Source organism: Cygnus atratus, chromosome 10 (genome assembly GCF_013377495.2).
Source record: "Cygnus atratus isolate AKBS03 ecotype Queensland, Australia chromosome 10, CAtr_DNAZoo_HiC_assembly, whole genome shotgun sequence".
Classification (NCBI taxonomy): Eukaryota; Metazoa; Chordata; class Aves; order Anseriformes; family Anatidae; genus Cygnus; species Cygnus atratus.
The window spans coordinates 17,744,293-17,766,351 of record NC_066371.1 but is presented as its reverse complement, the minus strand read 5'-3'; the positions used below and the strand labels follow the sequence as shown (position 1 = coordinate 17,766,351).

General features: G+C 38.1%; 1 protein-coding gene across 2 annotated transcripts in view; it reads left to right on the top strand.

Annotated features, from left to right (window-relative positions):
• Nucleotides 1-22,059, top strand: part of VGLL4 (vestigial like family member 4) — a 91,784-nt gene that overhangs the window by 30,042 nt on the left and 39,683 nt on the right. The window contains exon 1 of one of the 2 annotated variants that reach the window (XM_035558357.2): nt 14,312-14,999. The exons of the other annotated variant lie outside the window; for it this stretch is intronic. Coding sequence (XP_035414250.1) covers nt 14,918-14,999 — 82 coding nt within the window. The 5' untranslated portion in view covers nt 14,312-14,917. Of the gene's footprint in view, nt 1-14,311; nt 15,000-22,059 lie in introns of those variants that run through there. 2 annotated transcript variants of the gene reach the window in all.

Sequence of the window (22,059 nt, the reverse complement as noted above, 5' to 3'; positions counted from 1 at the left end):
AACGCAGTTTGTCTTTGTGTACTGATCTCTTTATTTATTTATGATTGCCTTTTTTTTTTTTTCTAGACACAATTTCACCATTTAGATGTTTAAATCCACATGCAAAATGACTAGTACAGGAAAGACTCGGGTAAAACGCTGGGAAATGGTGACTGTATTTACTGGTTTTGTTGCATTTCTCTCTTAACTGCAAATAGTTGTCGTTGTACTTTGTAGGCTGTAACGTGTCCATAGGCATCACAGTGTTTACTACCTGGTGTGACAAATACATTCTGACTTACAAGAGATGCAGTGAATTGTTTCACTAATCCTCTTTCTCTATAGCCTGTAGGATTAATTTTGGTGGCAATATTTACTCTGCTTTCTTTGATAAAGGATCTTACCGTCATTTAATGGAGGATTTGATTTATGGATATTTAGATCAAAAAATGGAAAAGAATAATAAGTTGACTTTTTTTTTAACAGTATTAATATAATCTACTATTCTTATATCAGTGAGTGGCATTGTCCAAAGCATAATTTTAAATACTCTTGAGAACATGAAATGATTTAGTAATCTACATAAATAGTGTGATAAATAAAATGAAATAATTCAAAAAAAAAAAAAAAAAGGAAAATAGATCATCTACTCTCTCTAGCTAAGCTGAATATTGCTAATATTTTTAATTTTTTTAACTGTAATTCAGTCAACAGCATGCATGGGAAAATGTATTTCACTTCTTCAGTTCTGTTTTAATGATTTGATGTTTGTTGGGTTTATTTTATTTTATTTTTTTAGAAATCACTACATGTGTGTATACATAGCTGGAATAGGTAACACTGATTGTTTTCATGTTTTTTTTAGTGACAAGAGGCTTCTTAAAATCCTAATCTTAATTAATATTCTAATTAATATTAAATTGGATTTTAACAGCCTCAGATGTGATTTTTCATGATAAAGGTCTAAATAGGGTGATGCTTTTTTCCTGACCTTTTGTGTGTGTTTGTTTAAAAACAAACAAACAAACAAAAAAAAACACACGCACACAAAATGACCAATTCTTTTTGTGTAACTTCGGAATGAGTTACCGATTTTCAAAAGCAAAACTCAAAAGGAAATAATGCATTATTTTCTGCGTGTTTAGAAGAACATTCATTCTGGTGAGCTTCTGTTCTGGAGGAGGTGTTGAGGTCTGACCTTTGTGTCACACATATACTTTCTACTACCGTGTAAAAATCTGTTTAAGGTAACAAGAAACTCGAAGGTGGTTGTCCCTAAAAATGTGAATGTTTCTGCCTACGATGAATATTGTACTTCTTATGGTGAGTGGGGCTGCTGGGGCTGCCGTTGTGCGAGGCAGAGTGAGAACAGGCAGCGTTCGCCCAGTCGCAGGTCTGGCGGTGCCCAAGAGGGAGCTGCTGCTTGGGACGATGCCTCCCGCGCTGAAGGCTCAGAGGCGAGCAGGCTGAGGTAGGGTGTCTGAGGAGGAAGGCGTGGTTTGGAAAGCAAGAATGGATTTTGGCAGGAGAATATGGGAATTGGGACTGGTTGGGCAAGAGTTTGGGACAAGTAGGTACTAGTAAAAGGGTATTGGAAATATGGGAGTCTGAGACTCAGATATTAGGACTAGCTGCAGGAGGGCACTGAGATGGGCATAGGAGGTCAGGTATGAGAAAGAGGGCAATATGAGCAGTTGGAAAAGGGACAAGACAAAAGAGGCTGCTAAGCATTTTGCCTGTTTGGCAGATAGAAGTATTTCAGCCTCCCTGTTAGTTCTTGTGGCGGCTAGTATTGCGAAGTAGCTGTGGGGTTGTTCTTTTGTTTCTCACTTGCCCTGTGAGGAAAATAATATATACTCGAATACTGTGTTGGAAAGACGTTTTGAAGTTGGTGCTTAAATTCAGCTTCTATGTTAAAATTGTATGTTATAGAGCATTCCTCATCGTAAGCTATTTTTTACATAAGGCCTTAGTCTCATTTAGTGAGAGGCACAGTGCTTACTGAGAGAACTATCTAATTTATTTTTTTCCGCATTGCTTCGTGTGGAGCCAAAACTTCACTTTCTGCCCACTATTCAAACAAGGCTCAACAGGCAGGATTATTCAGTTCCTTGAACGATTTTGTATGACACCACTGTACTGTCACAAAGCTTCATAAACCTTTAATTAATCTTTACAACACCTCTTTGATATGATTCAATTCAATCATTATTCAGGACCAGAGCCAGTAAATCTTTCTTTACACAAAATGAGGTGAGGTCTTGTGGGAATATAGTAGCCTGTGAGGTAATCAAATATGATTATACAATAAAACTGCGTAAGGATGGCAAATCAGGATTACCCCCCAAAATCATTTTGCTATCATTTTTTAACTTGAGAGTGTTGGATTTTTCAATCATGGTAATACTCATTAAACATTTCTCCACAGTAAAAATTATATATAACAGTATTTATCCTGAAAACGGCTTCTTAAGACATGTAGTGGAAAGGACAGAACACCTTTAGGTCAGGATTTTGTGCTTTTTTTATTTGTTATGTTTTATAACCTTTATACTAGTTCTGCCTTTAAAAAACACAAAGAAAACCTGCACAGCTAAGACTACCAGCAAAACCAGACTTAGCTCAGGTATGTGCACACGCATTTCAGGGCTGTGTACTTCGTAGAGTAGTTTAGTCAGGGCATCTTGCATGTGTTGGAGTCTGGCTTCTAGACTGATTACCAAGGCTGACACAAACTCAGTTATGCTGAATATTAAGGTTGTAAATTGAGAGCTTTTGATTTGGGGGATATAAAGCATACTTTCATGCATGGTTTAAATGCTTTTCTTAGTACACGTTATGTCTGTTTGTCTCTTCATTTGTCATTGTTTCAACAAATCGGTAATTCAGACCAATGATACGACTCCTTATTTAGTTGTTCTTACCAAGCCAGAGCAATTGCTTTCATGTGACAGTTTAATTTCTCTAACTTCTGGAAGCAGCAAGCCCAGAATTTTTGGCAATAATATGAGTTATGTAATTAAGTTTTTGCCCTACCATTTTGCTCCAAAAAAATGTATTTGTGAATAATTGAAAGTGTAGTCTATGTTGAAAGTGCAGTAACCTCACTTAAATGGGGTTCCCTATCTTGTCTCAAAAGAATCACTTATAGAAAAGACTCCTGTTCTCCTTCTACGCGTACTAATCAGTTCTAATGGTTTTCTTCTTGTTATTTAAGGATAAGTAAATGATATTCTTAAGTTAGTTGGAGAATTATATTATTGGCAATCTCCAAGTGAGTTGATAAAAAGAATATTCAGGTTCAGCTTGGATTTTAGGAAAAGGCTCTTCGCTGAGAGGGTGGTCAGGCACTGGGACAGGCTCCCCACGGTAGTGGTCATGGCACTGAGCCTGCTGGAGTTCAAGAAGTGTTTGGAGAATGCTTCAAGACATATGGTTTAATTTTTAGGTAGTCCTGTGTGGAGCCAGGAGCTGGAGTTGATGATCCTTGTGGGTCCCTTACAAATTGGGATATTCTATGTGTTTCCTTTTCCAAAGAATCATTTGTAGGCAAATAGTACTTTGTATAGTAAATTAATTTGCATATTGTTTCCTATGTATGCTTGCTGCATTGAGTGGAGTCATACTAACAGGGTATTTCTGCTGAAATACGGTTAGCAATAGTTTCGCCTTGTTGTAAAGCTTAGTAATTTTCTACTGCCTTATTTCACAATGGGATCGGATTGTTTTTGTTTCTAACCATGTCCCCAAATGGAATTTGATACAGTAAGCGTGAGCCATAATTTTATGTTGTGGGTGGAAGGCTAAACTGAAGAGTTAAGTACAATGTTCTTTCTGTCCTGCCAAATTCTAGGTCTGTGAAAGGGCAGAGCACAGAATTTATTCTGTGCAGTGGATATCTGGACAATTCCAGTTCTGCACTAGCATATGGTGATTACCTAGCTTTTAGTTAATACATTCATATTCTTAGTTAAATTTTGCTAATAAGGTTTTCAGTATGGCAGCATCAGTGGTATGAGTTTCCTCATTTAGGGTTGGTGTGATATAATTAGAAAAAAATGAATTTGTTTTGTTTGCTACAGAGATGAATCTTCTGCCAAGTGCTAACTGCAATTGTTTCCTTGGTATTTTTTTAAAGTTTCTTTTTTTCCTTAAGTTTCTGAATGGAGACCTGAGATAAGTGCCTATTCTATTTGTATAAATAAGGTTGCACTAAGATAATATTTTCATTCAAGATGGATACTGTTGTCTTTGTGCAATCTATTCATTGCTTTATGGAAAATAAGGAGGCTACTGGTACTAGTCCTAATCAACATAAACTTCAAGAATGCAACATTATATATAATCTTCTGATTTATAGGCCACGTGTGAAAAATGTGTGGTTAAATTAGTGATAGGCTAGCTTTTGCCTATACAGTTACTTAATTTTAAGGCACACTAATGACCTTTGCACATGCAAACTACACTGTGATGTTAATAAATTTAATATTCTGCATCTCTGAAAGAGAAGGCTTGTTTCAGAAATGCATCATCTTTTACATGAGTAATATGCATAAAAAGGAAAGAGAATGATAACATTCAGGTATTACAAACTTCTCTGGCCAGGGGAGTTTCAGTATATACAATGAATGCTTTGTACTAAGTCTGTCTAAAGTGTAGTCAACCCAGACTGATGACCTGTATTATGTCAATCTCGATATATTTAGGCAGCATTTTAAAAACAACTCAGATTTATGCAACTTCTCATTATATTTTTGTGGATGTCAGTCTCCATTAGGCTAGTGGTTTTGACTCTCACATTCACAAGATGAGCTTTTAACAAAAGTGAAGAAAGTTTGCTGAGTAACACTGCATGCTGAAGTGATATATTGTATTTTTATGTGCTGTTGACCTGGAGCTGCCTTATTACTTTTCTTTTTTTTTTTTTTTTTTTTTTTTTTGTCACCTGGCCCTCAAGGAACATGTCAACACAAATTTTTGATAAGCATGGTTTGTGCCTGTGTTTTTTAAATCCCTAAGAGGGTATGCTGGGCTTATTTCTGTAGGATAAACTGTATAAAGACAGGTTTGGTTGACCATAGCAGATTACAGGAGTGACCTACACACCAGCAGCCTAATGGGTGAGAGCTGAGTGAATTGAATAGCAGCAGTAATAATAGGAAGTAATTTTGGATTCATGATACCAAAACCAAAAGTGTACATTGTGATATTCAGTCTATTGAGCGAGAAATGTGCGGGAGCTAGATTGGCTTAGCTGACAGTAAGTCTCTGCTACCCTCAGCTCACCTTCTACAGCTGTTTTTTTCTTGCATGGGAGCTGGGATCTATCTCAAGGGGAATTTTCTCCACAGTGGAGTCTATCAGAAGAAGATGCTGGGACTGTTAGGACCTCATCCTCTTTAGCCACCAGTCTTGTTACAAAAGTATGTCGTTTTTACCCTCTGAGAGTAAAACCCTTGAAGGAGTATGTATGTAGATTCCATTATACCCAGAATGACTCTGCCTTTTTCTAGCACTTTAGGAAGATGATGTTGTATTACCAGGTTAATAGAAGTAAATGCTGTGTATCCTGAGTCTCTGTTCCTGTAGCTGTGGCTCAGAGAAAGGAAATGGAAGGTCGAGAGGCAAAAAAAAGTCAGAGAAGTATAAATAGGTATAAAGCTGAAAGTGAGATCTGCCATTTCGTTTCATTTTGGGGATCATACATCTTTTAGCACTGTGCGCTCAGGCCTGTTACTCCAGGATTGGTAGCACCCAGAGCTAGAGAAGCACAGCAGCCGTTGCTGCTATAGAGGTGAGAAGTCAGAGTGAACTTTAGGGCCTGATATAGAGTATTACACTTGGGTTTGGAAGGGCTGCAAAAACGTGGTGTGAGAGAGGACAGGAGGCTCTGGGGTGATTGGTAAGTAGAGGTTGAAGAGACAAGGAGCTGCTTAGTGCAGGGAGAAAGTGTGGGGGGAATTCAGGGCAGTTGGAGAATGTGTCCTGAGAATGGGTGTTTGGGACAGTTGGAAGGAAAGAGAGAGAAGCTTTGAGATGAATGAGAAGGGATGTTAAGATGGGAAATGCTTTAAAAAGCTGAGGAAATTTTGTGGGCATCTGGGAATATTTTTCTTGTTTGGGAAGCACTGAATTTCAGGAAGTGAAGGGGTTCCTGGATATGAGTTTTGTGGGAAGAGTATGAAGTAGCATCACTGAAACATAAACCTATGGTAGTGAAAAGGGAAAGAGGGTTTCTACAGTTTAAAAGCACTTTTTTGAAGGAAACTGGAATTAGCATAAAATATTAGTTTCAGCTTTGTATCTATCAATGACGCCTTGGTGTGGTGACAGGCAAACACTGACCAGGTCCTGCTGTCATGCACAAGGTTACCTGACATGTGCCCATATTTGCTGTTACAAATTTGGTAGTTTTTATCCTTTATTCCCTACCTCTGTTTTCCCTGCTCCGTAGTCAGGGCTAGCTTGCTTCTTCCTGCCAGCACTCCAGAAGGGACAACAGTTGAGTTGTGGCTTTTCCCAGAGTGGTGACATAACTGTGGTCAGTCTTCTCTCCCTGCCACTGTTTTCACAGGAAGGACAGGAGCACAGTTATCTTTGAGGACTATAGCTCTCTTTGAAGTATCATTGACACTTGCCCACCATTTCCAAGTTTGGGGTAAGGAGAGTGGCAGGACATATGGCTGTACAATGCATGTTTTCATCGACAACTGGATTGAAGACAAGCAAGTGACAAAACCAAGTCAGAGCTTTGTGCTCTGATAGTCTTCACTCTCAAATTACAGCTGCATTTGTCTGTAGTCCCACAGACTGTTGAGTAAAATTTTTGCCGTGGGCAGGATTCATCAAAGGGAAATTTGGACTTCTTTGTGGTAAATCAAATGCTAACATTTGGTTTTAAAATGCAGTTTTTAGCACTGCAGTTTGGAAGCCTCATGTTGTTACTTTCCCTGCTGTACAATAGTCTCTCCTATTAAACTGGTGAGTGGTAGTTGTGACCCCTGTGTGATAGGGCTGGTGTCAGCTGTGCAGAGAGGAAACAATATGGGATACATACAAATTCCCAATACTTTGCTATTTTGTCAGAAATCTGGAAATTAATAACAAGTAATAAAAACAAGTATCTTTGTTTAAAATGTGAAAAACTTTATTTAAAACCTCTTGTTGCCGTTTTTTTAGAGGTGAGGGGGAAAGCAAAAGCCAAGTAAGGAAAAACTAGCTGTTTCTCCACTGGAAAACAGAGTTTTCAGCAATATCTACATCTGATTTTGAGACTGAAAATGGACTTTCTGGAAGGGAAAATGTCTCATCTTGTGTACCTGTAGGACTAGAAATGATAATTTTGATCCATTGGAAAAAGTCAGCTTTTTTTCAGCTTCCTCGTAAATGCCACATCATTCATTGTCAGTGCTTGAAAAGGCTCTGAGACCATGAACTTTTGAAATTTATAAAAATATTTTGGAACAGGGAGGGCTGACTACTTCTGAAAGGTCTTCTCTTAAAAAGGGTTGTTGGGAGTGTTATTTCATTACTTCTGAGTCCTGTGAAGTTGTACTTACGGACAACATGGGCATTCTCCCTAGTAGCTAGAGGAATGAAGAATTTTTTTTGACATTCTACATGTATGATACATAATACTATACACATGCATATGTATGTGAGTGTATGTTGTACACAAGCATATTAAAATGTATTCTTCCTTGTATTACTACTTTAAATAATATAAGTGCAACACCGATAGCTAGTATGTGGTGCTTCTTATTTCTTGTTTTCTTCTGCTTGATGCAGAGGACAACAGATCACCAGCATCTCGAGAAAAGGCACTGTTCCCTGGGTGGCTGGTTTGTTTTGAGAACACTACATTTTGGGATAAGTGAGTGTATTTTTTTTAATTTCAGTTTGTTTATTTGTTTGTTTAGGATGGTAGAATGATTTATTAAGATCAAATACTTTTTTAATCGTAGAGAACAAGACCCTCAATTGGAAAAGAAATCTTAAAATTTGAATGAAATTTATTTTTCACTTAATGAAGTAATACCTTGCAAGTTATATAGTTGGATCCTGTAATAAATGCTTATTAACATTTTCATCCGAATGTCAAGGATAAGTAATTACTTTGACGTTCAAAAGACAAAATTAATTTCTTCTGTGACAAAAGTTATAGCTGATTGTGCTACACAGTCGTCTGTGAGATAGCATTGGAATTCATTTTTTAATCTAATTTATAGATTGTTACCTGTGCTGCCTATAATATATTCATTCAGTCTTTGCAAACAAGGTCAACTCCACACACTTAAGTAGATTTACATACGTTGACATGTAAGTCGAGTTAGGCCCTGTGAGTATATCTGATGTCTTGCCAAGCTAGCAATAAAGGGGAAATCTTTTCAAAGACTTTAGCAATCTTAGAGCCCTTTGCTTTATTCTAAACCCTGTAATTAGTGGTTTCTGGAAACTGGATTTGCTTCTTCCCAAAGATGAGGGATACGCACAGTAATTTTGAAATCTAGCCTCTAAGCGTGGTCTGCCTCCTAACTTTTCTAAGTAAAAAGAGTTTCAGATGCATGAGCTGTTCACATCAAGCTGACTAGCTTTTTTCTTTAATGCACTCTTTTCAGGTTTTCTTCTTGTTTGTTTTTTTTTTTTCCCTCCTCATCACTTTATATTTTAGCTTTTAGAACATGGTGAAGTTAACACTTCTCTGTGTGCATCTGGAGGCCATGATGGTGTATGAGATTCTTGTAGCTCAAGATAAATTATGTTTCTGATTATCATCAACCCTTCAGAAATTCAAAATAGTATGCAAATAACAAGAAAGAATATCAAGATTTTAATCAGCAAATAATTTTTCAACCTAGATAAACAAGATTTATCTGTTACATATTATAGCTGCATTTTTAAACTGTTTTTAAGCTGGTTTAAGAGAATAAAAAGAGAAAAAACACCAACGAATTATAAATTGCAAAGTATTACCGTGAAACAATATTTTTGGCAAATCTGATCTCCATTGCCTGCTGTTCTGTTTGAGCAAACAGTCAAAGAAGTAAGTCAAGATAAATCAGGTGCTAGTGAATGCTTTTCTCCTTTGTATTTCACTTTGTGGAACATGGAAGCGATCACCTGGCTCACTGCCTTCACTGCCCTGCAGTTTTCCACAGCTGTGGAACAGTTATTTAGTTAGAAAGATGTGCAGAATGTGTGTTTTGCATGTTCCTCCTACTCGCTGTTCACTAAAAAACATTGTTGTCATCTGTAAATCCGGGTTTACCACCTGGTCTTCTATCCTCTAACTTTTTCTTTACTTAGGTCAATGGTACAATAGTGGGGTGAATTTAGTCTGGGGTAGGAGATGGCCATTTGTGGGAAACATTAAAAATCATTTTCCTTATCATGTATCTCTGAATTTCCTGAGTGTTTCATACATGTTAACTATATTTCCTTATCATATCTGAGTGTATTTTAAAAGCAAATACTTCATCTTGCTCAAATGAGAAGTTTTTATATTTTCTTTTTTCTGTGAAATGTATTCTAACTGAAATTCAAGAAAAAAAAAAAGTAGGTGGTAAGTACAGCAACTTTGCAGTTGAGTATCAGGAAAAGGAGAAGCAGTGTTTTTCCTTCAGGCACATCGCCACCTAGCAGCTGCTAACTAAAATTTGCTCTTTTTTTTGGTTGAAGTAAAAGGTAAAAACCTATATCTGAAGTACTCCTCTGCCTCTTTCATTAAGGATATTGATGTATCAGCTAGATCATAGATCATAAACGCATGCCAGACCTCAGGAGCTGTAACATATTTCTGTCCATTCAGAAATGTGAGTTATATGGGGTAATACTGTAAGGTGTTTGACATCGGTGTGTTACACCTCTTTAAAGACTGTATTTTTCTTAGTTGCAAAATTGATCACTGTTGAAATAGCTCTTCTGTGCTGATGATCATCAAGAATGAAATTTGAGTCACATCCAACTGAGTGGATTGCAGATCTTCTACAGTGTTGATTCTCAGCCAGTGCCATACATTTCCCCACTGAAAGATGGTGTGTGGTGTGGAGTGTGGACCAAACTAGTAGAACTGCGCCAACTCCATTTTTGCAGGCCCTTCAGTGCTACTGCCTAAGGCAGCAGAGGACTTAGATGCCCCATCCTTGGAGGTGTTCAAGACCAGGTTGGAAGGGGCCTTGGCCAACCTTATCTAGTAGGTGGCATCCCTGCTTATGGCAGGGGGTTGGAACTAGGTGATCTTTGAGGTCCCTTCCAACCCGAGCCATTCTATGAGAGAAAAGTACTCACTCTGGGAGAGAGTACGAAAAGGTGAGGTGAGGACAGAGGTAGAGGGACTGGACAGGCTTAAGGACATCAGGGAGAAGGTAGAAAAGAATGCTCCGTGGTAGCTTATTTGAAACAGTTTGTTCTGAAGCAGCGCACTATACGTTTAAGAGCTGTAAGAATCATGTAAATTCTTACTGTCAAATCCAGTATTACAGATTTAATATATCCAGGATTTTTTCCATTATTTCCTACAGAAATTCAGATAAACAATACACAAGTATAAGGATTTATTTTTTAAATTAAATTCCTATTATTGCTCAACTAAGCCAGGTTTATTTGTTTTTATAGTGGAAGAGTTCCACCACCATTTAGGAACTAGTAATTGATACAGTAATGTACAACATTTGTAACGTGCACTGTAACTCTTTGAAAAGACAAGTTTGTCAAGATTTTTTTAAATCTGAAAAATACTCTGTTCTGCTCATCAGCTCTTGGCTAGTCGCACTGGGTATACTGGCACCAGTGTTCTTACTGGGTCAGGTGTTTGCTTTCACAGTGCATCTCCTAACTGCCCTCCTTTCATTGTCACAGGGTGGTCTTGGCCATAAATGAGATTCTGTTCAGATGGGAAGAAGCTGAAGGAGGTTCACTAAGAGTGCTCCTGATGTGCTTCAGCTACTAAAGTGCATCGGTCCATCTGACAAGACATAAGCTAGTCAAGAGAAAGCATACAGACTGTAGATGTTGAGGCCACTGTACCATTTGCTTCACACAACTTTTGAAGACATACCACTGTATTGTCTAAGAGGGACAGTTTTGTTATTTTTTTTATCATGAGAATTGTAGAAAAGCAACACAAAAATCTTGTCAAACTCCAAGTTTGACTCCTTCCTTGATGTAGGCACTAGCTGTCTAAGTACGTATATAATTCCCTGTTTTCGACAATGGTGATTTACCTACTTCTTAGAACTGCTTTTTTGTTTTGTTTTGCTTTCCTTGTCTCAGACTACTTCAATAAGACATTCTTCTGTGAAGACTGAATTTGCTTTTCCTATTAAAGTGAATCCAAAGATCACTAAGAAGTTGAACTACCTCATCTGCTATGTGTGCTAATTAGAGTCAAATTTAATGGACTTTGATGTGAAGTCCAGAGTGATTCAGAAAGATGTGGATTTTCAATTACCTCTAGGGGATGCTGTTGTGTCAAAAGTTCCAGTGTATTAAACATTTTATATATAGATTTGGGTATTTATCTGCCTTACAAAAGAAAAGTGTGTGTAATGCTATGGGAAGTACTCTAGCTAATATAAAACAGAGATAGTACAGCATATAACTGCATTTGCAACCATCAATGTACAGAAGAACAGGTAAGAACTAACAAAGGTCCTGGGGTGATAACAGCTTGTTTTTCTATGTATGTTGCATCTAATCTGCTGATGCAGTGATTGTTTTCAGTTCAGTGGAAGGTATCTCAAACTGATGAAGACTTTGATGAACAGCAGTTTGGATGAAGCAGTTGGTAATTCTGTGCTTTCAAGAGCAGACTGAGTACTTTACAGGAAACCTATCACTATTTAAAAGTTAACGTCTTCTGGTTGTTGAGCTTTTGAAAGTTTTCTTTCAAAGAAAACTCATTTCACGTGAGTGGATTTGGGCTTTGGAATGCTTGAGATGTGTTTACATTGATAATTTCTCTTTTTTATTCTTTAACCAGGCATTCCTCTACTTTCAGTATTGATATTTTAATTTAGGTATTGATAAAGCTTCCAGGTAACAGGTTGTTATTATTTAACATGCAGCATCCAAGTTCATTCTGTAACATTTCACAAGTGTTAATCATAGTGTATACTGAAGTCATTCATACAATAAAATGATCACCATTGTCTAAAAACCAGTAGAGCTGTGACTACTGGTCTAATGAGGACAACTTCTTAATTAGCGTGTGGTCAACAATACTGAGGAGTGAGTGATTTGTAGACAATACCCAATACTTCTTTTCCAAACAATTTGAAGAAAAATGTATCTTTGCATGTAGAGGGGAATTTATATTGGACTAGGAGCTATAATGTCCTTGTATAGCTAACACATTATTTGCAAGCCCTGTTGTGTAGACCACTACTCTAAAGAAGTTTAGAATATTACTTTTTTTCTTCCTCATCACCTGCACTTCTCGTAAAAATTTAAGTATTTTAAACTGGAAAAATTCAATGCTTGCCTCTTCTTATCCCTCCTAAGGATCTATAAAATGTGTTGTAGTAATGTAAATTCAGGGATGCTCTGTTTATTAAAAACTTCACACATTACAAATATTTTCCCCAAAAGCTTTGGCATATCTACATAAAAAAACTTGCATTTCATGCTGAAGAAACTTTCCTCTTTTTGTTAAGTTGTAGGTATGGATTTTTATCTCGGTTTGCACTATAAAGGGCTAACACTTTTTTTGATGCCTTTATTAACTGGTTGTTTTAATCTATAAAATTGATGTATAGTAGCTTTGAATTTTGCATATGGACAACATGATCTGATACTTAAAACTTCTGGTCCCCATGCTTGAAAATAATATTCTTCTCACTATTAAAAACATTTCTCTTTCTAGAAACTACCAGGTACTACTTACTACTTCAGTCTGGAGATGAGTGAGTGCAACTTTAGCAGTAATGAATCCTGTGAGGGGGGGAAAAAAAAAAAAACAAAACACATTTTTTATTAGATACTATCTGAGAAATATATTGCCATTTAACCATTAAATCTTTGTACCATATTAAAATCTTAAAGATTAATAATGCTCCTAGTAAGGAGAGGGCCCTTTTTGCATATAAATAATGAATAAAAGACTTCTAGACCTTCATTTTCCTCGTAATAGTTCCTTTCAGGTGTAGTTTGTTTCTTGCTGTATTAAATTCATTGTTGTTCAGTGGACATTATCTTTCAAATGAAGCATATAGGTAATGCACATGACTACTTTTTGGTTTTGAAGGGAGAAGAAACTTTATTTGGGTTCTGGAGAATCTTCCTTGGAGATAAATTTCTTATTCCTTTTTATTAGTAGTAACTTTACCTAAATTACCTAGTCTCATTGAAATATCCAGAACATTTTAAAGCAGCAGTTTTCAACATGCTTTAACAAAATGTCATTCCACGAGTGCTTCTGTAAAGTACTATCTTCCCCTTGTCTAACAAAGTGGAGAAATTCCTAAGGTGGAAATCAAAGTGTGTTATTGGTTCTCAGTGGGTGCACGCTCCTTTGTGTACCATTAAAATTCTCTTTTCCAGGAAGGCAGGGAAGAATTATGGTCCAAGCCAAAGAGGAGAGAGGCAGCGGCAAGATTAGGACTCCATTAGCGCTTTTTTTTTGTTGTTGTTGTTCGTCTTAGACCAAACTTCCTCCATATTTATTTCTCCTTTTCTGTCAGATCAGACTTCAGGTGTTGATCAGCCACAGGAAATGCAGGATGATGCCCATTAGGTTAGCACATGCTTACATACGTACAGATGTCCTGCCCTCTCCTGATGAGTCGCACACATCTGTAGAAGCGGCTGGAGCCTTTGTGATCAAGGTTTGAGCTGCAGAAGGGCAGACCACATCCTGGGATGACAGCAACTGCTGTAAAAATCTCCATTATTTGTGTCACGTAAAGTGGAGCGGTGGCAATTGTTAAAAATCCAGAACACAGAAATTTTTAACTGCTAATATTCCTTAAAGAAATCACACGTAACGGTGTGATTGAATCATGGCAGGGTGTGTATGCGGACAGGTATACCCGCTGGGTCTCGGTCCCTTAGCTGCAGTTATCTGTATCATAACAGAGCAGCTGTTCTCTTCTGCCCCTGGCAAATGGCGTTATTTTCACTGCAGCAATACCAGGCCATGTCTGAGGCTGTGCTGGGAAATTAAGTAAAGGTTTAAGAGAAACAATGCCTTTTGCAGGGTTGATTTAATGCAGTGGTGTTGCTGAGCAGCCCGCCGGGCCCCTGCCCGCGCTGAGGCCTCTGCTCCCCGGGCTCCAACGCCGTGCGCCCCGCACCGCGTGCAGCAGCAGCGCTGCTTCCTGTCAGGAGCCGCTCCGACATGGCCCCTTCTGTACAGGCCCCTTCTGTGCAGGCTCTCCACCTCCTCCTCCTCTTTCTTTCAAACACTTAGTGCATTTAGAGCCTGATCTTGTGCAGAAAATATCCCTGACATTTGAAGAGCTCCAGGGATTCACTGAGCATGCTCAGTCCTCCCCGCCTGATAGAGAGAGGAAGCTGGTTTACATACGAGTCATACCAAGCATAGCCTGCATGTCAGTGCAGTTAACTTGCAGCGGGCTGTGAGGAGAACTAGTGTGTCTTTGTCCTAGGAAATTTCCCTTGTTTCTGTTTTTTCTTCCCCCCTCCCCCCACCCCTTTTTTTTTTTTTTTAAATTGGAAAAAGACTTGAAAAGTTTTCAGACAGTCTTCTTTGTACTGAAGGACACAATATACTTGTAGTTTGCAGAAGTTTGGAAGGGAGCGTGTGTGTTTTAATCCCTCCAATTTTCCTTTAATATACTTTGTTTTGATTAGCTGAAGGCTGGGCCTTGTGCTAGTGAAGTTTAGGGAGCCGGGAGCTTACTCGGCACCATTTGCCTGGCTTACTTCTCCCTGAACCTGGGCGAAAGCAAACAAGCTGGTCTTTTTGCTAGCCCGATAAATGCTATTTATGAAGATGGACCTGTTGAACTACCAATACTTGGACAAGATGAACAACAATATTGGCATTCTGTGCTATGAAGGTAATGCTTTCGTTTCACGAAGTGTCTCTTGTCGGGTGTGTTTTCTGTTGTTTCTAAGCATGAAATGTTCCTCCCGAAAGGAGATTGGTGCTGTTGGTTGTAAGATACCTTGCAGTCTGTGTTGTTGCCGAGGCTCTGTTTAAGGAAGGATTTTTTTCCACATAATTTTTCTGTTTTGTTTGTTTTACAAAGAATATTTCTAGTGTTCTTTCTTTCTTCTTTTCTTTCTTTTTCTTAAAGCTAACATTAGTTAGATTAAAGGACCGTGTTGTTTTTGTGACTGCCAGGTAGAGTTTTTGTTCGTAATTTCTGCTGCTGTGAAGGAAATAGTTTGTAACATGGGTGCAAGTGTTAATTCACATTTCTCCTTGTGATCCAACCTAGCAGCACTGCCACTTTTAGACGTGAGAGACGCTTTTAGACAGTGCGCCTGGGACTCGTTTCGTGTCGGTTCAGCAGCGAGGTGCCGAACAATGAGGAGCCTCAGTGCGCAGCCATGGGGCTTGCCGAGGCGCAGCGTAGGGAGCACAGAGCGGCCCATTGTTTGACTTCTCATTTCCTGCACAGCTCGGAGAAAGCCCTGGCTGCGCGATGCCTCCCCCTCCTCCACCGTGCACACCCCTCCTTTCCCAAGAACCACCCCACGCTCCAGTCCCCTGTGGAAAGAATTACACAACTAGCTGGAAAACGTAATTTTTTTTTCTCTTTGCTGGACTCTGAGTCTTACTTATGTCGTCTTCGGCTAATGTAGGTTGGCATTTGCTCTTCATTTTGTAAGCATTAATAGTCTTGTTTTGAAGTTGCCTGAGGTAATAGGGTAAAATCAGTTTCTTAATCTTAGTGGAGTTTTATCTACGTGCAGTTTGAAGAAGTGGTTATGGCTTGGCTTTGACTGGAAAGAAAGGCACCACTGAGCTAATTCAGCTTGGCAGTAGAACTGTTTTTGCTGTAGCCACACACAAGCCTTGCAGAAATCTTTTTTCTGATTCAGCAGGAACATTTTCCATGTTCATTTGGAAAATAAACTTGCTGTAGTTGTCAGGGAAGAAACAATAAGTAGTACACATAGGAATAGGAGCTATCTATTCCTACATTTAGAAAAAGAAATAAGAAATAAGACAGGGAGTTGAACCTCACTTTGGAAAATACCATCTTTTTTACCATTAAATCAGAATGGCCACATTTCCTTCCTGTGAGAAGTGTGGAGAACTGTACATATCAGTTTCATTCTTTTCCTTCCTTTCTTTTTCTTTCCTATACAAATAACAAAGATGTTTGCTTGAAGAAAGCTTTTTACAGAAGATTGAGCTTGCCCTCCAGTACTGAATAATTCAGAGCTGGGATAGTGTGAGATTAGTTGAACTTTCAATCTCTTTCCTATCCAATGCTTTCTTCTTTATATCAACAGGGCTGGTTAAAGAAAGACAACTTGCAGGATCCTTCAACTTTGTCGTTGCTCTCTGTAGTAACCAGTGCTTTGTTCGTAAACAAGTGACAGCTTCTGTTGGAGGCCACAAAGTTTGGCATAAAATACTACTTATGTGCATGTTTCTGAGTGTTGTGTTGATTAAGGCAGAAAAACTGTAGTTTTGGCTCACTAGTTCAATTCATTAAAATTATGCCTAATATTTATGGATGATTCTTTCCAGCCCCTTTTTTCCAAGCCTCTTCTCCATTAATTGTTATTTGAACAGATCTTTCCTTTAGTAGTTCAAAAGCAAAAGAACAGCTTAAGGAATACACTCTACTATAGCAGTCTTTGTTTAGCTTAAACATCTGCTGCTATTTTCCTTATTATGGAAGTTAACATTTTTAACACTAAAATAAACACACAAAAAAATGAAGGGGAAAAAAGCAAAACTTCAGTGGTGTTTATAGTGAGGTGTTTATATCCTAGTGGTTTAAAAAGTATAAACACTGACAACATCTGCACTGAACTCTAAGGGTATTTTTGAGATGCCTACAGATCTTCCATGCCTCTGCCATAGTATTTATTTTATAAGAGAGTTGTGTCAGCAGTGATGGATCTTGTCTTTTCAAAGATACTGCTATGGTAGTAAGTATATTGAGGACAAAGTGCCCTTTCAAACTCAATTAATTAGGATTTATTGAAGGTCATACTTGAACTACTTATAAATAGATGTCTTCCTGAAAAGTACTTTTTGCAGACATAGACACAAATGCATTGTATGATGTGAAAATAGGTTTGAAATTTCAGCTGAAATAATTATGGACCTATATCCTACAGGAAACAAATGAAATGGATTCCTTATTCCTTTAGATTTTCTCTTGAAGCACTTGCTGTTGTTTACTGAGAGAATTTGTATGCTGGTGAAATGTACCATTATCATTTTCTAAGGTTTTTACTAGCTGTTCTAATCTTTAACCTCTGGCCCAAGCCACTGGAATTACATGCTATTGACTTATAGGTGCAACTTATGGTTAATAGGTGTACTGTGGTACATAAGAAAGGGGAAAAGTTCTTCCATCACATGCCTTTGGCAGCTCTTTAGATGGATATGAAGTAAAAGTGCATAGTTTGCATTGTAAGAAGAGTCCTTGGTTTTGCCCAGCGAGAGTTACAGACAGCAAATAATTGTTAGGAAGCTTCCAGGTATGGAGTTAATGCCATCACTTAGTTAGTCTTCCTTGACTGGTAGGTGCAAGAACCCTCAGATTTGTCTTAATCTTATTCTGTTCCTAAAAAGTAGTGTCACGATCATGCTCCAGTGAGTGTGAGAACATTTATTGACAGTGCTGTTCAGTTCACGAAACAAATTTCTCATTTTGCCTTACTTAGTGGATGTTTATGGGAAGAGGGCAGAATGATGACTAATATGGATGGGATCTGCATATGGACAGAAAATTTGCTTTTGGTGAGGTTGGGGGCAAAATGGGAGATCTAGAAGTTCTTCCATTAACCCCAGAGGAGTGCTGTGTTGCAGGTACAGCTAAGAGTGCTTTGTAGTATGAAACCTTAACTGAAGTTGACGGTTCTTGCAAATATAAGGAAAATATTTTACTTGTTTGTTTGTTTGTTTGTTTATTTGTAACTGTGAGGGTGGTCAAACCCTGGCACGTGTTGCCCAGAGAGGTTGTGGAATCTCTTTGTCTTTGGAGATGACACAAAACCCACCTGGACACGGCCCTGAGCAACCTCTCTGAGTTGACCCTGGCTTTGAGCAGGAGGTTTGGACGAGCTTATCTCCAGACGTGCCTTCCAGCCTTAACTCCTCTGTGATGCTGTAATGTGATGGAAGGGTTTGCACACGTGTATAATTAAGACAACCCCAACCAGCGAAAAGATTATAACCAAGGATGAGGTGAGAGGGTTTTTGAATAGGAGTCCATAACTTTGAACCACAGAATAAGCCATTTCCTTTCCTCAGGGAGCTTTGTTTCATATGGCTAACTTGTGTCCTTTTGAGCATTGTCTTGATATAATTAGTAGTTTTGAGCTCCTCATGATGCTCCATGATAAAATCTCAGTTTTAAGTGATGTTTTTGGGGAAAATCTTAATTTTAACAACATAGTCTTTTAAACAAGTTCATAAAAATGAATATTTGAATGGTTTCTCCTTCACCAGTGAAGGCAGAGCTTTCTAAACCATTGAAATAAGACTGCTCAGTCTTCAACAATGGAAAAATGACAACTATATTAGCATTTCAAGCAATTAATTGTAATGTTTTTGGTGCAGTAGAAAAGAAAAGAAGAAATAATTACAGAGACTTGTTGACTCAGCATCTTGATACCGATTCTTAGTGTAAACACATCTGATGCTCTCCTACTAAACATTTGTTGCCAGCTACCAGCAGTGGCCAGTTTAATGAGTAGTGCTTTCATATCACTGTTTTCTTCCTAAGGAGCTCAGAGACAACAGAAAACTCTTGGTCCTCACTGAGGTGAAAAGGCCATGAAGCAGAACCATTCTGTACCAGTCTGGCATCCCCAGTGCTTCATATCAAGTGACAAGCACTTGATCCGGGCATGTATTCAGGGGTAGAACATCTGCATCTTGTTTTGCAATGGAAACTCGCTTAACTTTAGCTTAATATTCTTTCTCTGAGAGCCTTGTGTGTTAGGTAATTGCAGGAGGGCTCTGGGTTAAACAAAAACAAATCACAGGTGATCTTGCGCTTTGACTAATGCAGGGGCAGTCGGGCAAGTTTGGGCTCCCCATTTCAAATAGAATATGTATGAGAAGGTGCAGTCTCCAAGTCAAAGATTTGTTTCATTTTGTTGTTTATCTGAGGGAGTGTACAGATGGTGTGTGTTGGAAGGCAGATTTCTGTCTTCCTTCCTCTCTCGCATTTTCAAATGCCTTGTGTTATTACTGCATTCTCAAGGCTTGAACGGCTGTGCTGGGAAAGGTATAAAGAAATGCAATAAGATGCTAAGAAATCCCCCAGGCATGCTATGAGACTTGGAGCACTCAAAATAGTTATACAGGGTTCTCTGGACAGTCCAGAAGACTGGATTTTATTTTTTTTTAATGAATAAATTGGATCCAGATTTAAAGAAAAACACCCCTTTTTGGTTTCAGGACAGCTTACATTAGTTAGTGGCATATTACATAATTATTTCACTGACTTCCTGTAACAATGAAGCGTTAGTTGGCTACAGTACTGAACTTACAGAACCATGTATTTTCTTAGGGCACTGCAAGCCATTTTGAATATATATCTTCCCAGAAAGGCCAGTTTAGATGTTTGATATCAAATGTGGAGCATGAAACAGTTTCTGGTAACTTCATTTGCTTTTTAATGAAATATAACTTGTTTTCTTAAGTTCTAAAGAATACTTTCCATCAGATTTCTTTGCTGACCTTGCATTTTACTCTGGGGTTGTAACATCAGTTTCTGCTATTAACTCCAAAGTTTGGTTTAGTTCCTAAATATATAAAATGACTTTAACACTATACTATTAAGAATTAGTGAAATAATAAATGGGCTAGAAATCTTCATAGTGAATTAAGTGTTGTTGTTTGTAATGAAGTGTAAAATCTCTGTTCAAAGTCATGTAAATTAAGATGCACCTACTGAATGTCCCCTATTTATAGAACATTCTGTAGGTTTTTCTTTTTCAGTGTCTTATCTTTAGGAAAAAACAAAGAGCTCCAACTTCACAGTTGGGCTTTTCTTACTCATTTCCTCCTAGCATGAAGCTGGGAATATCCTTTTCAGTACTGACATAAAAAAGAAAAAAAAAAGTGTATTTTCCTCATTCAGCAAAGGCAAGATAGATTTAGGTCATATTTAAGCATTTTTACCTGGAGTTCTCTTGTTTTCCTCACCCTTGATGCTAGTTCAGCATGTATACTGAGAATTCAAGCAAGGAAATTAAAACAAAACAAAACAAAACACTTAAGAATAGCCTTATCCCACAACCTTTAAGCAGATGAGATAGCATTTTTTTTTCCCTGTGATAAAAGGTAGTGAGGTTTGTAGCAGTAACTTGAATTCTCTGTTAATGAGCAATTTGCTTAAAGGCTGTAACTTGTTACTCACAAGTCAGATTTGTTACAGTGCCAGGTCTCTTTGGATATAAATCCAGGGATTTTAGGAGACATTGAAAAAGCTTAAATTGCTCCAGAGTTTGAACAATGCGCTGTATTGTATGGAGAACTGTTAGAGAAAAACTAAAAGCTTAAATAACAGTCTTCATTGTGTGGCATCTAAAATTATGAATGAAAAAGTTCATCCATATGTATTGGTTTTGCCTTTTTTAAATATCTGCTTTGCATGAAAATAGTTGTCTATTAGTTTCTTCTTGAGGATTAATACAGATGGGCCTTTATATTTGATTTTGGCTGAATAGACTACAGAGTTTTAACATGCTGCATGCAGACAGTGTGCCAAGCAATTTAGCAAAGTTGTTTACACTAACAATAATCCAGCAGAACAGAGCCTATAATTCTTCACTGATAATAGCATGAGGTAGTGACAAATACAAGTTTCTGGAGGAGTGTTTACAAAAATTGTATTACACTTTTTCAGTGTTGAAGAATCACAAGTGTTTTTGTTTTTAACATTAATTTTAAAACCAGCCAATTTTTTCTTCGTTGTGCAGTCTGTATCATCTCCCTCAAAATTACTTTACAATTCAGCACGGAATGGTTGCTTGACACACAAAGAGTCATTGTTGCCTTTCCCTTTCGGTAAAAGCCGCACGCTTTGGAAGATAATGGACTGCGTGATACGGCGCTGCTCGATGTTGTATAAGCACCGCGCCAAGTCTGTGGGTGCAGTAACACACACCACGAGTGCCATGATGCACAGGTTTTATTTCCTGGAGGCAGGTTTCCCTTGGTGCTTCATCTAACGACTTTTTTAAGAAAGACCCAACATGCTCAGCCTCTCCCTGCAAGTTGATGCAGTGGCGCATGTGGCTTGGGGTGTGCTGGCACCTATCTCACAAGCCTCTGTGGGAAAGCAAGGGAGGCTGGCCGTACGTCATCTCGCATAAGTGCAGCCTTGAACAGGCGGTTGAGGTCTCAATTGGGGTTATCTCTGTCAACTTGTAAACTTTGTGCTACAGATGGATGGGGTGGGAAGAGTTTTATTTTGAACATTGATAGTAGTTTGGTACTGATTCTGAGATAAGGCAAGCTTGGCGTGTCCTGATTTGTTGGAAAGAGCTCCATACAGCTTTTCTGGTATAGCCTTGGTGATACCAAAGTAAGGATGTTCCTGGGACCACCGCAGTATTGGTTCTAGCTAAAGAAAAAGTCATCCAGAAACTTCAATAATGAGGCCATGAGTCTTCATCAAAGTATGTAGATATCTCATTTTAACAGGAGTTTAATTACTGAAAGACTCTTGGTAAAAAGTAATACAAGTGATAGGAGTGTGTTTATGTAGGGGAAAGGTGTGAAGTGCAGCTTTAGAATGTTTGCTTTATCAAAGTTTAATGGCACTGTTTGGTATCAGATTATTATTTTTTTAGTTAACACTAATTGCTTTTATCTGTGCCTTTTAACTTTGCTATTGCTAGTGTAAAAAAGAAAACCCTGTTAAACATAGTGCATTGTGAAGGCCATCTTCTTCCTTCAAACTTTTT